At 36.8% G+C, this 16,008-nt stretch overlaps 1 protein-coding gene across 3 annotated transcripts in view; it reads left to right on the forward strand.

Moving 5' to 3' along the window:
* Positions 1–16,008, forward strand: part of KIAA0825 — a 255,441-nt gene that overhangs the window by 105,034 nt on the left and 134,399 nt on the right. For all 3 annotated transcript variants that reach the window (XM_080372342.1, XM_080372341.1, XM_080372340.1), the window contains 3 exons: positions 3,026–3,165; positions 13,152–13,340; positions 14,861–15,094. In XM_080372342.1, coding sequence (XP_080228468.1) covers positions 3,026–3,165; positions 13,152–13,340; positions 14,861–15,094 — 563 coding nt within the window. The remainder of the gene's footprint in view (positions 1–3,025; positions 3,166–13,151; positions 13,341–14,860; positions 15,095–16,008) is intronic.

Raw genomic sequence — 16,008 nt, forward strand, 5'->3', positions numbered from 1 at the left:
ATGTTAGGTATTTGCTTTTCCTAAGCATGGTATTTCAAGACAAAATTTTGTTAGTTCCTGAAATTATTTTGTTTACAATTTTACTATTTAAGCAGATTTACTACGTTATTTTTCATACCTAAAAATGTCTACTGTCTATTTTCTTATATCTATTTGACTTCAACATCTTTGTCAATGTGGTTAACAAGAACTTAAGTTAATGTTTATTTGCCTTATAAAGTCTTGAACTTACCATTTGAAGTTTTCTTTTTTTCTGTCTGGGATACCAACCAAAATAACATAGCTGGTTATTAAATTAAATAATTGCTGATAATTTATATTACAGTTCCTTTTAGTGGTAATTACGATTCATTTGTTGCTTTATTTGGGTTTATAATCATACCATTTGCAAATCAGAGTTCTGGGGTTTTTTTCCTTCACTGTACAAAACTGAACATTTATATGTGTGATATTTATATGTACTTCACCTTTTGTCACTTTTTATGAGGCTAGTCTTATTTTCACTAGTACTGAGCTATGAGGATGGGAGAACATATGCCTCTCCATATGCACGTTACAAAACTTCTCAGTGCATTTATTGGTGCTAGCTTCATGGCTGTAGGGAATGTCTGCTATATTTTATTTTTCCTCCAAGTGAGTCACACCATTGTACATTTCAATTTGCAAGAGGCTTAAAGAGCCAAGAACTGGTGTATATTACAACATGATAACTTCCCATCTGGTCAATGACAGACAAGTTTTATTTCAACTCAAATATTCTAAAAATGGCATTTATTTCTAAAGTAATTTAAAATATTGTCCTTCATAAATCTAATTGACCAAACTTGTCCCTTTTCCTACATTTTGAAGACAATGAATGACCTTATTAGATATGATAATGTGGCATTCAAGGGAGAAAGAAAATGAAACTGGCCCATGTATTTTAGCTGAATTAGCAAAGTGTTGAGTTTGCCTTCAGCCACAGCACTAATTCTAGTGTGAATACAGTAATTGTTTTAATTTAAACATTAATTAGCTACTCTTAACATGCGTTAGAGTTTATATAATCTGTAGCTAATCTTGAACACACAGAAATGAAGATAATACTATGAAGAACTCAGAGCCTTAATGTTGAAAGTTTGAATGCAAGATGTGTTTTAAATATGGAAACTTTATTTTGGCTGCAAGTTTTGTCAGGATCTAAATGTACACATGTATATATTTTTGATAAATAATATCAGAATCTAGTATGCACTTAAATGGAAAAATGTAATTGCTAAGCCAGTGTTACGTCATCATGTGTAAATCACAAAAGCTGTACGTAGGATTTCATGGCATGTACATTGCTATTAACTCATAGGTATTTGCTTTACTGATAAAACCCCTAAAGCTGTGATGTGTACAATCCTTCTTTACGAAAACGGCTATTAGAGTATTAACTGTGAAGTTTTGACATAAATGCACGATGTGAAGGTCCTGCTGGGAAATGGGATTATGGAAGCTTGGTTTCCTTAGGTTACTTCAAGGTTGTCCTGCAAGTTATGTGGCATACTGCTTTTCGGGTAATGTAAACATCCATATGTGAGAGACTAAACTAGAGGAGTACATCAGCTGGCATTTTCATTTCCAGGCATTGTAGGTTTGTATTAGGTGTATTGTCTGTATGTCAACCTTGGCTGAAGAGCAGCATTTTTGTGTAGTCATCTCTGGTTTTTTTCATGTGTGATGCAAGCCAGGCTGGGTGATGGCACACTTGGCTGAGTCAGATGGTCACAGAAGTGTGCAACATAACAGAGAAGTTCCCCTCCATTAGAACAGATGCATGAATCCATTTTAGCTCTGTCCCAGTAGCTGTGTGTAAATGGCACATGAAGTATATGTGCAGGGGCATATAAATCCTTCTCTAGTCTGACAGGAAAATGTAGCTCCTGATGAAGAAGACTTCAACTGATGCTGAAGGTATAGTGTGTGTACTGGCAGATGTCTATGCCTGCATAGTTAACGCATCAGTGCATATGTAGTTTTTACACTGGTGCATGTAAAATTTATGTGCATAAAAGTTTACGTATGCGGTGCATAAAATTTCAGCATTAGCAACTATTGTATAAACTTGAAGCCAAAATGGAATAAATACAATGGCTAAGCAGTTGAAATTTAGTAAAGCCTTCAAAATAATGAAAAATTAAGCTTTCAAAGAAAAAGATTATCCAAAACCTGATTTTGAAAACTTCTTTTTTAAAAACATTACAAGAAGGAGAAAATAATAAATACAATAAGTGATAAATATCTTGCAGGACAAGGTTTATTTTTTTAGCATTATTTTTTAATTTTTATTTAATTGCTCCAATGTGAGTTCAGCATTTGGTGTTGGGTCACTGGCTGAGTTCAGAAGAAGCCGTGGAATATTTTTGTTGGGAAACCTAAACTTTTATGGAAACGGAAACCGCAAACAGAAAACAAACTGCAATTTCCTTAAAAGCTAATGAATTTGTACTGCTATGCTTTCTCACTTCTCCCTGCTGTCAAAGCAGTTATCCAACTGGTCTAATATGTCAGGTGGATTTTTCAGGACATGTAAGAATTGGTCAACCTGATGTGGAATCTTGCAGCCCCTTTGAGCATTCTCTCTGTTTTTTAATTGAGAGCTTCATATACTTCATCAAGGACACTTCAGAGCTGTTACTAAAAAATTAGTGTAATAGTGAACTAAAGAATAATAGCCTTGAATTTATTCAAGTGCACAAAAAAAATCCTTTTTGCGTGGTAGAACAAGGCAAACATGGTTCCATGAAAGAGATAAGGGAGGTTGCTTTGTATCAGTTATAAATTTGGCAGACTACCAAATGTTAATTTGCTTTTAGCTAGTTGAGATTAAATGTAATTCCTACCCTGAGCTGCCTTAAAGTAAGCAAGCATGAAAGTATTTTCAGAGTAATCTGGGAGGAATTGACATTTAAGGGAGTTAGCATTACATCTGCACTTTAAGGATATTAATTTCATAGATAAATTAACTACATTATTCTGTCTTTATCTTATATTTTGAAAGGACTCCATCAGCCAGAGCAATGGCAGCCCAGGGTCAGCTGAAACTGCTCTTATCCCAGCCATACTGTAATTGGAACTTGCTTTTGGAAACATTGCTACATCATGATTGTCTCTTAGTGAAAATTTTACTGAGAAGTTCAAGTAAGTATTTATACTTTCAATCCTTACATCAGTGAGAAACGCAAATTCATTTTTAACTATTTAAATAGTGAAGGAAGGCTGTCAGCCACTTTTTGGGTGTATCAGTGGCCATTCAGTTATCAGTACAACACTTTTAATGAGAACATTTTGCAGTCAATCTGAGTATTCATAGTTTCAGAGCGGACTACAATTTGATAAAATAGGCTGCTTTAGTACATGCAGAGGTGTCAAAGTGAATTTGAATTTAACAGAGCTCTGATACCACAACTGCTTTACTCAGGTTTTTAAAAGTGTGGATTAGTTGTCTGAAAGATCACTTTCAAAATTATGGGTCAACAGTGGAAAGCTTCTAGAGGTTTTCTTTAGGAAACTGCATGTTTATCATTGTAGGCATTCTAGAAGTACATTTGTGTTCTTCCTGTTGTTAATACTCTCGTTAATGCCGTTATGAAAGTAGAACAAATAAAAGAATGGCTCTACATGGTTTCTTGTCATTCTGCTAATACTGTGTTTGAAGCAGCAAACTTTATCACATCTTTCCTTTTAATAGCTTTTGGATCCAATGATCAGTTTTTTTGAAAATCTAATAGTATAATCACCTGTTTGATGTAATTTTGCAGTAATAGCGAATGAGGGTCTCAGTTTCTATCTTTCTTTAGCAAAGGAATTCTCCCTACTTCGCAGAAAAACTCTTAGGTCTACATAATATTAGGTATACCACAATTCTGATTCTGTCATTTTAAAGTGGTCTAACATTTGTCAGGGGTACAACATTGCTTCCACTTCTGTCAGCTTACTAAAAGCTGCACTACATCCACTTGCCTATTCAAATACCTGTCATCTTTTACAAAGACTGACAAATGTTTTATCAGGATCATGTTCCTACCCTAGTGTTATCCAGTATTGAATTTCACTAGCTGCTGAAATTATCACAGGTATTAAGTGACAGAATGTATTAATCTATTGACTGACCAACCTCTTGAGTTTCGGGGAAATATATGCTACCTTGAATTAGAAAATGTGCTATTTGTACAGACTTCATTAATGTAATTACAATATTGGTATGAATAAACTTCCATTTTAGAGAAAGTTAAAACCTGTGATGATCCATATCTTCTAAATTAATTTCAATAGGGTTAATTACCTAGTGATAAAATTATTGTATTCTGTATTCATTCTCCTATACAGCAGCTTTCTGATGCTATATAATCTAATTATTTTTTTTTAGCACATGAGCTGTTATGTATTAGTACAAGGGAAGTTGGGCTAATAAGCTACACCATACTACTGGCAATGACAGTTTTGGATTCTTCTGTTCAGTAGGATAAAAGGCTTAAAGAATTACGTGCTCATCAACAGCAAAATTTTGCAATGTGAAGTATTATGCATGAAAACAGATAAAAAGCTAAGTATACCATAGTTTTTGAGTGATTTGCCCTAGTGATAACAAAACTCCCTGGTATTTAACTAGATGATAAGAATTTTTTGAATAGGAAAAGCCTTCTCACATTTTACTTTCTTTTACATTCAGTTGTTCCATTTTTCTTTGAAAAGCAGGCCGGAAGGCAAGATTTTTCTTTAAATAGGTGCTTACATGTAGATGATTTTAGATAACGCTAACTTTTTTTTTTTATTGTAGCAATACTTTGGGATACTTACAGTAGGCATCACACAAGCACGTTTAATTTACTTGCCAATCCCATTGTTCTCATATGGTTGTCGCTTGGTGAGGGTCAGAAATACCATATATTCCCTGTCATAGTAGGGACTACTGTTGGGATTGGCAAAGTTTTCTCATCAGGAGGAGTATTTGGGGGGAATGCATGTATGCATGGTTTACTGTTGTTAAATATTACTAGAAGGTTACCATATTTGTTGAAGCTCTTGAAATTCTATATAAGCTGTCTGAACAGTGAGGTGGCAGGATTTGGATTTTTGTATTTTTTTTGAATGATGTGGTATATATATAATGTACGTAAAAACTAAAATGCTCCTCACATATGAAGTTACCGCATCAAAAATACTAAAGGCAATAAATCAGGATACGCAAGACTGAACTGCTGATTTGTCTCCATTGTGTATGGCTGCTGCATAAAGGCAACTGAAAAAAACAGTCGAAAAATCAGATTTGCATATTGGACCTCTATAACTTAAACTACGAGTCTAAATAACCAAGGTGTTATTCAATAGAATTACAGTTAATTACAGTGTAATATAGTCCTAAAGTTGTTTTCTGTAGGTCCAGCATTCAGAAAATTTCTTAAAACACATGTTCTTGAGTGAGTGAAGGGTGTGCCTTTGCAGTGAGAAATAATGAAGGGTAGCTGGTACTGTGTTAGTTTTCTGAAAAAACAGTTTTGCAGTTTTCTTGGCAGAATTTTTTACCAGAATTGCTTTATCACCCATGGATATGAAACAGAAATGGATTATTTTGACAAGCAACAAATAATAGAGGAATAAAGAAAGTGGTGCTTGCATAATGTGAGTCATTGAATCCAGCAGATGCTAATAAGAAAACAGGAAGGGTGAAAGTGAACTCTGAGAAATTCTGCTAAACTTGCTCTAAATGCATGACATACCAGCAGAACAGTCTGTGACTTTTCATTTGAGAGCCTTTATTTCCAGGAACCAGGAGTTCTTTGCATAATAAAATAAAAAGCAATAGCTTTATTCGATTACACTGGCCCAACAGAGGGTTAACACCAAAGGCAACCTCAGCAGTCAACAGACACCTCACAATTTACCAACAGCAGATAAGAAAGAGGTCTCTGGGAGATTGTCAGAAGCACACATCCAAGGCCTTCCATTGGTCCTTGGGCCTCATAGGTACTTCGTTTAAGGAGTAGAAATGGCAGCACCAAGTTAATGTTGTACAATAAAAAAAGCAATGTATTCCTTTTTTAAAAAAAATCATATTCATTACAATAAGTAAGTGAGGCTCCAGTTGTTACAGAGATTTAATTTCATTTTCTACACACAACTTTAAAGTGAATACTGGCATGTGGAGATAAACTAGAAGAAAACTGCTTTCACAGCAGGACAAGGCCATTGGCACTTTCACCTAATACTTTTGGCTTACGCGATGCAGATTTGAGGGACTAATGAAGACGGTATTGTGTCACCTGTACAATTAAACCTGGACGATATCCTGGTCCCCACTAAAACTTTGAAATAAGAACTGATAGTAGCATTTGCAAATGTTCTGTGATAAGTTTAAAGCTGCAAATCTGAAAATTGACCCAAAGAAATGTGAGTTGCTTCAAAAAGGGATAATTTATTGTGCACACATAAGCAGGGTGGGGAAGGGAGGTTTTCCTACTGAGAGGGTAAAACTCTGTGGCGCAGTACAGCCAACTCCCTACACATTAATAGATAGAAAGATTTTTCTAAGACTGTGCTTTTATAAACCAATTCCTGGCAAGAGAAATTACTTGAAAATATATCATAGAATGGAAAGATTATTTTTTTTCCTCACTCCAGTTCTTTGCTCCTTGTGAAGAGCTCTTTAACTGCCACAATGTGTGATGTGGCATTTTAAAGTAAATTTTAGGCACTAATTAAACTGTAATTATATTTCATTAAATTAATTAAATTTTAGTAATTTAAAGGTAAATAGCACAGGTTTTTTGTAAGTTACCCTAAAAGAACAGTCAGACTTTACCAACTGATCTCACTTAGGAATTAGACTAAACCTTTAGTGACAGCAGTGAGTTATTATGAAAGAAAATGTACATTCCTTAAATAAATCACCATCTCCATTAAAATCCTGGCATTAGCTAAACTGTATAGCAATTTAAATCTTTTGTTTCAAGTACTTGAATGTCATTAATTTTGTACTTCCTTGTAAAAACTCCATGGATTTAATAATCCTGAGACACAATCTACCAGGCAACTGGAAATACTAGCAACTGAGCTGGTCCTGCGGTTCAAGCACACACAGTTTTGGGGAAATATAGTTTTATCCCAAAAATCAAACCAGCTTGGGGATTGATCTGCAACACTGTCTTCATTAGGAGAGCACAGGTAAGTCTCTTAGAGGAATTTATATGCTTGTGCAGAGATAGCTCTGTCCTCCAGATATTTGCGGATCATTCAGGATGAGGTGTGTGAGTACAGACTCCAGAACACCTGAAACTTCTCTTAGCTTCTTCATGACAGCAAATTGTATCATGGTAGCCTAACAACAAAAGGTCAGAACCTTATTTTAAAAGTGGTGTCTCCTCAAAATACTCATCAGACCAATAAACTTATTAGATACTCTACCTGCATAACCAATGTGGTGAAATGGTAGAAGGGTTTACTGGCACAATGTAAATCTCACTGGAAGATTGATAGAAAAGCAACCTTAATCAGGTACCCTATTCCTTTCGATGACTTTCCAGTGATAAGCTAAAGAAAACAGTAAACAGATTTTATGGAGTTTCTGAAATATTGAATAGTAATTTCCATTTGGACTGTTACAGAGCCCTGCTGATAATTATATTCTTCCTCTTGACAAAGTGTGAAGATAGTCTTTGTGATATATCTGTGTATCTCTGTGACTGTAATATATGGTCATATGGGTAGCTTGTCAAAGACCTAGTCATTGCTGGTAGGAAGTTCTTGCTACAGTAGAGCTCTACGCTGAATACATTTTAAGAGGGTAACCTGTTCCAGTATCGATCCCAATACATGGAGTAATATAAAGGAGGTAATGTGGCCATAGGACTAAATTTAATATTGCCTCCTCAAATTTTGGCTATCAAAATGTCACAATTTCAACGTACTATCCCATAAAATCAATGCTGGAGGTATTCTGGTAGTAATGATTTTTTCTGTTTGACAAAAGTAAGATAGATTTCACAGAAGCCATTAACCCAGAGATTCATTCATCGAAGTATCTTCTCAGATAGTTGAAAATAAAATGCTTATGGAGAAAAAGTTCTAAAGGGAGTTGAATGAGAGTAAAATACTACAAGATTGGTGATGTATAAATATATAGGCACAGAAGTAGTTTGCTTGTATGTTAATAATTTATGGGCAGTCTTTTTGTCTTGTGTTGAGCTTTTTAGTTGTCACTGGATTCACAGGTGGCAGCTAATACAGGGGATATTATTGTCTGGGTTTTACTAAATTGGACTACGTAGGGTTAAGGTCTGCATTTTGTTCAGTATAGAAGTAATATGATCTAAAATTTCTTTCTGGAATTAAAAACTAAAATAATAGACTTTCTGCCAAAATGAAGCCATATTCAAAATTTACAATAGATTTTAGCTGTCGAGACTGATTGGAAATGATGATTGCATTGGAGAGGAGCAACTCTATGAGAGACAAGTAAAATGATCTACCAGAACACAGTCAGAAAAAGAATAGGAAAGAAGCCAGTGACAGAAGAAGCACTGAGAATATAGAGCAAAGAAGCAAGTAGTGCAGAGTGCCTGCCGGAAGGTTTGGTTCCATAAACAAATAAAGTATATCTTTTTTGCATTCTTTATTTCTTCATCAGCTGCTGTGATTTAAACTATAAAGAAAGCAGAGGTTTTATGCTCTTTGGAAGTAAAAGTACCATATTGGAAATAACTGGTTCCATCTTCACTTTCTCTTCCTAAATGAAACAGCATGTATAAATTTGAATTTTGACTACCTCTTTTGGTCAAAAAAGACAGCATAACTATTTATAGCTTGTCTGTCTTGTAAGGATTCACTAGGGAAAGAGAAGTCTAGAGTCAATAACAGAAGATTTTCTAAATTCAGTAAGATTCATTTCATGGCTAAACCAGTGGCAGATAAGAGCTGGATGAGTGTGATAATGTCAGCAAGCTACTGGGAGGTATTTCTATCAGTAAGAAAGAAATACGGATAAATTACACTTGTAAGTCTGCCTCTCTGAAAATATGTTTTTAAAATACATGGTACTATCCCAGGAGGTTAAGTGCATTATTTTGTCATAGGAAGAATGATTCATTGTGACTGGTTAGGGCATAGCTGTTATTTGCTAGATGTATACTTTTCTTATAAAGATATTATTTAATAATATTAACATTTTCTATCTATTTTGTCATCCTCCATGAATATGGAACATTATGCTATATGGAAATAACAAATAGCAGATTCTCTTTAACAGGTACCTAAGATAAGTATATAGCCATATTTATGTATGATGCAAGTCCTGCTAAAATGAGAAAGAAGCATCTCCTTTGAGCTACCTATAGGAGTTTTAGATTCCCTTCACAGATTAGCTTTTGATACACAAATGCAGTGAGTGGAGGGAAGATGTATATGTATATGTATATGTATATGTATATGTATATGTATATGTATATGTATATGTATATGTATATAGGGAAGCATCGGTGGGCAATGAGTATGATGCCTATCATAAATACTGTTCTTATGTGAGGATTAACAAGAAGGCTGCATTAGAGTTCAAAGTAAGATGAATATTTAATGTTATGACAGGTGAGCTAATAAATGTTGAAGAAAAATTCTAAGGCAAGAGAAATCTACTTATCTTTGTGTAGACTGCTAATTCATAATATTTAGCTAGCTATACTGATCAACTGGCTAAACCTTTCAACCAACTGACATTATCCTTTAAGGTCCCTTCCAACCCAAAATATTCTATGATTCTATGATCCATGCCAGTTCATCAGTCAGAAAACTCGTTTCAACCTGAGCTTTGAAGGGTCAGATATTCTTACAACAAGGGCAACATTTGCTTCAGGGTAGAACAAGAAAAAGCTGATGAAAGCTTACATATCTTGTTACGTTTAGCCTCAGAATGGTTTCCCAGTGGATTCCTGAAGATCTCTGCTTAAAAGCACAGGGCTTGTATGATACACTAGTTATAAGAAGATATATATGTAACCCCCTACGGAATTCCTTTATACTTCTTTCCATTTATCTACATTTATCGGTAGCACTAAGTTGATGAGAAAAGTTATTTATAAGTTGTGACTGAAACTTTCCAAGTGGCAAGATCATAAAGCAAATTTAGGCTTAATTTCAAGTCATAAAGCCCCTTTAAACAAAGCAATTTCCCATCATATTCTGCAAAGAAAGTTTACATAGTATTTAAAATATCAGTAAACCCTCCTCCCTAGAATTTGATTAAAGTAATTTTTTTAAAAAACCCACCTTATAGTAATACAACCAAAGTTCAATTCAGATTTTCATCTCACAATTTGAATACCTCTGAGTTTTCCTTCTGGAACTGCTTTTTGTGCTTTCTTGGTTCTTTCTTTGTCATATCCATATTAGACAACGTATCACGGGTTTGAGAGAATTAGCAGAATTCATTTGATTCTTTGCTGAGAAGCATTTGACATTGGAAGGTGTCTCAGCAAAATATGGCAGCTCATAGCTGACTGACTAAAAAAAATTCTTATTGCTGATAAGCTCACCTTGGTTATCGCAAAAAGAAATGCCAGGTGCTTGCAGTGGGTGACTCTCTGTTATGGGGGCACTGAGGCACCCATCTGCCAGCCTGACAGGGAAGCACGTGAGGTATGCTGCCTTCCAGGAGCTGAGATCCAAGGTATTGCTGAGAGGCTGCTGCACCTCGTCAAAAGCATGGACATTATCCTCTTCTGATCTTTCATATGGGCACGAATGATGCCACAAGCCAGAACCTGGGCAGAATCAAGCAAGGAAGACTATAAAACCCTGGTGGTGCAAGTGAAACATTTTGGTGCCCAAGTTATTTTGTCTTCCATTTTACAAGTAAGAGGAAGGGATGCAAACAGAAGTAGACATATAATGCACATCAACTTCTGCCATTGTGGCCAGTGCCATCATGAGGAGTTTGCCTTTTGTGACAATGGGATGTTCTTTGACTATAGCCTGTTAGGGAGGGATGGGATCCACTTGTCTAGAAGAGGCAAGGGACTCTTTGACTGCAGGCTGGCCAGCTTGGTGAGGTGGGATTTAAACCGAAGGACTCAGGGGAAGTGGTCCAGTGTGGCAATGCTCACGCTATCGCATACAACTGAGGAATAAGACAGGTCAACCAAAGCAGCGATGTGTGTTCCTCAGCCACCTCCCAAGATGAGTACCAGGCAGCCAGCCACTTCAGGGGTGCGTGTGGCTATGGTGGATCCTTTTGCTCCCCTGGGAAACCTGCATGCTCCATTACATGTCTGAAATGCCTGTACACCAACACATGCAGCGTGGGGAATAAAGAGGAAGATTTAGAGGTCTGTGTGTGGTTGTAGGGCTGTGGTTGCAGGGTGATCCTCCTGCTCTGCTCTGCTCTGCCCTGCTGAGGCTGCATCTGGAGTGCTGTGTCCGTGCTGGGCTTCCCAGTTCAAGGGGGACAGGGAGCCACTGGAGAGGGCCCAGTGGAGGGCTGCAGAGGCGATGAGGGGGCTGGAGCACCCACCTGCTGAGGAAAGGCTGGGAGAGCTGGGCTGGTTTAGCCTGGAGAGGAGAAGGCTGGGAGGGCATCTTGTCAACGTCTGCAAATCGCTTGAGGGCAAGTGTCAAGAGGAGGGGGCCAGGCCCCTTTCAGTAGTGCCCAGCGGCAGGACGAAGGGCAACGGGCACAAACTGCATCACGGGAAAGTCCATCTGAATCCGTGGAAGGACTTCTTTCCTTTGAGAAGGACTTCTTTCCTTTGAGGGTGACCGAGCAGTGGAAGATGCTGCCCAGAGGGGCTGTGGCGTCTCCTTCTCTGGAGACACTTGAAACACACCTGGAGGCAATTCTGTGTGACCTGCTCTAGGAGAGCCTGCCTGAGCAGAGGCTTGGCCTAGGTGGTCTCCAGAGGTCCCCTCCGACCCCCACTATGCTGTGATTTGTTGATCTGCATTCTTCCTTTGGGAGAAAAACGCAGAGCTTGTTGGTTGTGAAATCACTGGTCTTGTTTTTCAGCTTTCTACATCCTATGGGCTGCCCAGACTGAGTGGTTTACAAGAATGTGTGGAATTGATTTTAGCATTTCAGAGGAGAGTAAAATGATATTTTTTAGTTTTACAACATTCTGAAGTCATTCAGAGCTGGGTAGAAAACAGCAGTTTTCCACTGTGGTGGATTTTGGAGACTGTTTGAACCACTCAAAAAAGGCACCCTAGAAATTTAGTCTCTCCTATGTTTCTCCTGCACAGATTGTGAAGATAAGGGCAGCCAGACTGACATAAAACAGGGACATTTTCAAGCATAATTTTATCTGTATCGGTTGTATAGAAACTTTCTGTTTTGCAAACTAGAAATTTAAATTAGAGGTGTTTAATTGGCTCTGGCTGTGGTCATATGTTATGGCTGTTCACATCAAAACCATATTCCACAGCTAGGTAGGAAACTGTGGTCTTTGACGTTAGCACAAGTCAAAGCCACTGAGTTGCATTGGTTCAAAGAGGTTTAGCCACATCACTATCTTTTGGCTGGGAGAATGTTTTTTAATGGTTATGAAAAACATTTAGAAATACATGTTAGGTAAGCTGTTACCTCACAACTCTATGAAATTCACTAGTTGTCTGTAAAGACACAATTATCTGTGTCTTAGCAGGGTTGAGGTTTTGTTTTGCAGAACTGATTTCTTCATTTCATCTTCTGAAAAACGAAGCAAACGCATTTTGGGCAGTATGCAGCTGCTACTTTGCTTTATTTTATATAACTAGAGTTCTGTTATTTCACGTGACTAATACATTGGTAAGAGGAGTTAAGCAGTAATAACTTTTTGACTGTGATTCTACAGAAGTGGTACAATTTACTTCAGATCACTATTTAGTAAATAATCAAATGCCCATTATATATTGTGTGCATTTTTAATTAAGTAGGCATATTCCATAGTTTGTAAACATGTATGAGTCTTTTTTTTTAACGGCTACATATAATTCAGGAGGACAGTGAAATGTCATTATGCAAATGAAAATCAGATTTCAGTATCTGTATTCCTGTTGTTTGAAATATTACTCAGATACAGTTTGCAGTTTGATTAATACTGTTTATTACTGTGAACTTGAATTACTTGGAAATTATTGTAACCTTTTTTTTGTTTATTTTGAAGGAAATGAAGTACTGAGTCGTGATGAACAAAGTTCTCTCTTAGAGCAAATAAATAACAAAGAGCCTACTCTGATCGAAACAATCTTCATGGTACTGTCTTACTGCACTTTATCACCCAAATCTCTTGGCATTGCTTTTGAGTCATACATGGAAAAAGAGCAGTTGTGGAAGTGCTTATACAATATGACAGGTATTTAATTTATTAATAAGTATTTAAAATCTGATGTTAAACATTGTCAGTTTTCAGACACGTAGAGCATATCAGTTTTAAATCAGATGAAATGATGGTAGCTTACTTTAAAATTATATGTGATCGAAGTGTTTTGAGCAAGTTCATGGCAGGACTGGTGAAAATTTAGAAGAAAGCAGAGGTTATGGAGCAGTGTGGTCAACCAAGAGTCTGCTTTCCTTAAGCATCTGTCTTACCAGCAGGCTGGCAGCAGATGGTTTCTGTAGCTCTCTACCAATACAGGTTCTTTGTTTCTGTGCACGTAATAGATCCAGACCTTTGCCACAATTGAAAACTAAGAAACAATTAAAGGAGAGTGGTAAAAGAAAAGGAAGGACTCCTGTTGAGGGAGATATAGTCTGATGGGCATATAGGCTCTGCTGTCAACAGGCAGACGGGCTCCTGATTTTCCAAGCGGAGGGAGAGCTGCCCTCACAATTAGACCAACTAACTCTGCCCCCAGGGAAAAGCAGTATTCAACCAGAAAAGAGAGGTGAGTTTAGAAGGGTGATCTTGCAAATGACGGCTGAAATGCAGGAAAGCTCAAAAGAAAAAGAAGAAAATGGGATATGTAAGAGGGGAAACAGAATTATGAACATCATGAAGTTGAAAACACTGGTGGTAAAAGTTCTCAGGTATTCCTCAGGGAAAAATGGGATTGCAAAAAGTAAAGTCTGAGAGGAAGAAAAATACAGAAATGTTGCATGGAAACGTCCAGAAAGGCCATGCAGAGAAGACTAAAACTTAGATCGGCAGAAAGTACAGACAAGCAAAACTATGAGCAAAGGACCTAACATGTCAAAAGACATCTTGGATGAGTCCTGCATCACTCTGCCTGAGAACTGCTACTCTGTGGTGATGGAGAAACTGCAATTCTCTGTGGTATTAAGAATGCGGAGAAGATTGATACTTTTTGTAATGTCAATAACTGTATTCAGGATGGTCCATTTTCAACATGCAATCTCTGGTAACAAGCTGTCTCCCTGTTGATGACTATAATTTCTATGCATTTTTGCTTCCAAAATAGCTTTTCTTTCTCTGCTGTGCTCTAGCGTAAAGGTTGGGGTATCTAACAAATGGAAGTTCATTAGTACTATCAATACAAGGAAGGAAGTAGAAAAAAATAGGTATATCTGTTTGCTTCATTGATGTCTAACAAGTAATTTAATGTATTCCATATAAAAAGGAAGACATCAATCAGCTTAAATTAAATTTTTAGAAACATATTAATGGAGAAATGAGGATGAAAGAAATAAATTACATTGTATTTTTGTCAGTACTATATTAAGATGGCACAAGATGCTACATTGTTTTGCTTTATATGCCTTTCTTTAATTTGTAACAGAGTAATAAGTCTATGTTATTATGAATCATAACATCGTTACTTTTCTTTCCATAAGAATTCTGAAACACTTCTTTCTGAAACAGATTTACACAAATTACTACACGTACTGAATATTTAATAACTCTTCCTTCTGAAGTTTCCAGTTGTGGTGAGCCGGAGCCAGAGGTTATCAGATGCTTGAAGTTGACTTTGATTAATTCAGTCAAGGGTATAGTGAAGCAGATAATTTCTTTGATGCATTCATGGGAGGCAACAGAAAACTATGGAACATACCAGCACAAGCAAATAGTTCCTGAAAGTTTACTGAAAACAGTTCCAAAGGAATGGAATTACACTCCTCGGGAAATGAAGAGAAAAGAATCTGGGAAATGTGGGTGAAATTTATTCTGTTTTATAAATTTGTCACAAGAGGTCATTACGACTTTAATGAGTACATAACAGAATTGAGCAGTTACGGTTTGTGAGTGTTGCAGTTTGACCACGAACAGATCAATTTCCAAACATTGGGGGGGGGGGGGGGGGGTGTGTTAAGTACTTGGCGTTAAAATTCAGTTATTCTTTCTTGAGACTTATGCCCATGAATACGTAAACTTTTCAAAATAATCAGCATTCTAGTACTGATGCTAGTAATAGTACTGATGCTAATACTAGTAGTATTACTGAATATATCTTTAGCATCTGGCAGTATTAAGGTGGGATTAAAGGCAGAGCAGAGCATGGTGCCTATGGTCTTGTCTTAATGGCTGTAACCAGTTCTTCCTTAGTCATCTTTTTAGTCAGGACTGTTTAGACTTAGATGCGCAATTCTGACTGAAATGATTACAATTTATTCATCCCAACTTTATATCCCAACAACTGATGTTTGAATAGCACTGAAAGTGTTGTGAAATATGCTACTGCTTTGTTGTTGAATAAAGAGAAATAACATACATAATAGGGTATGTTTTGAAGGTGGTTACATGTAAAGTTAATTTCTGGTATATACATTCATAGCCTACAGTGTCTAAAGCATCTGTAATTTCAAAAGGCTAACTTGTGGAAACATTTCACCATAAATTTATTGCCACAAAGTATTACCTGATTATTTTCAATACAGTAGTATCACTGTAGTATATTCTGGCATGAAGTTTTGAATAGGTGGATTGTGGGCAAGCCATGGCATGAATCCATTCTTGCCATGTATCTTCTCTTCTGCATGTTGAGGCACATTTATGCAGCAGTGTGCTCACTGCAGTCTCGCTGCAATCTCACTGTAATCTAGCACTTGTGTGGCTTTTTTAGGCT

The sequence above is a fragment of the Falco punctatus genome (genome assembly GCF_963210335.1).
Source record: "Falco punctatus genome assembly, chromosome: Z".
In the NCBI taxonomy this organism is placed as follows: Eukaryota; Metazoa; Chordata; class Aves; order Falconiformes; family Falconidae; genus Falco; species Falco punctatus.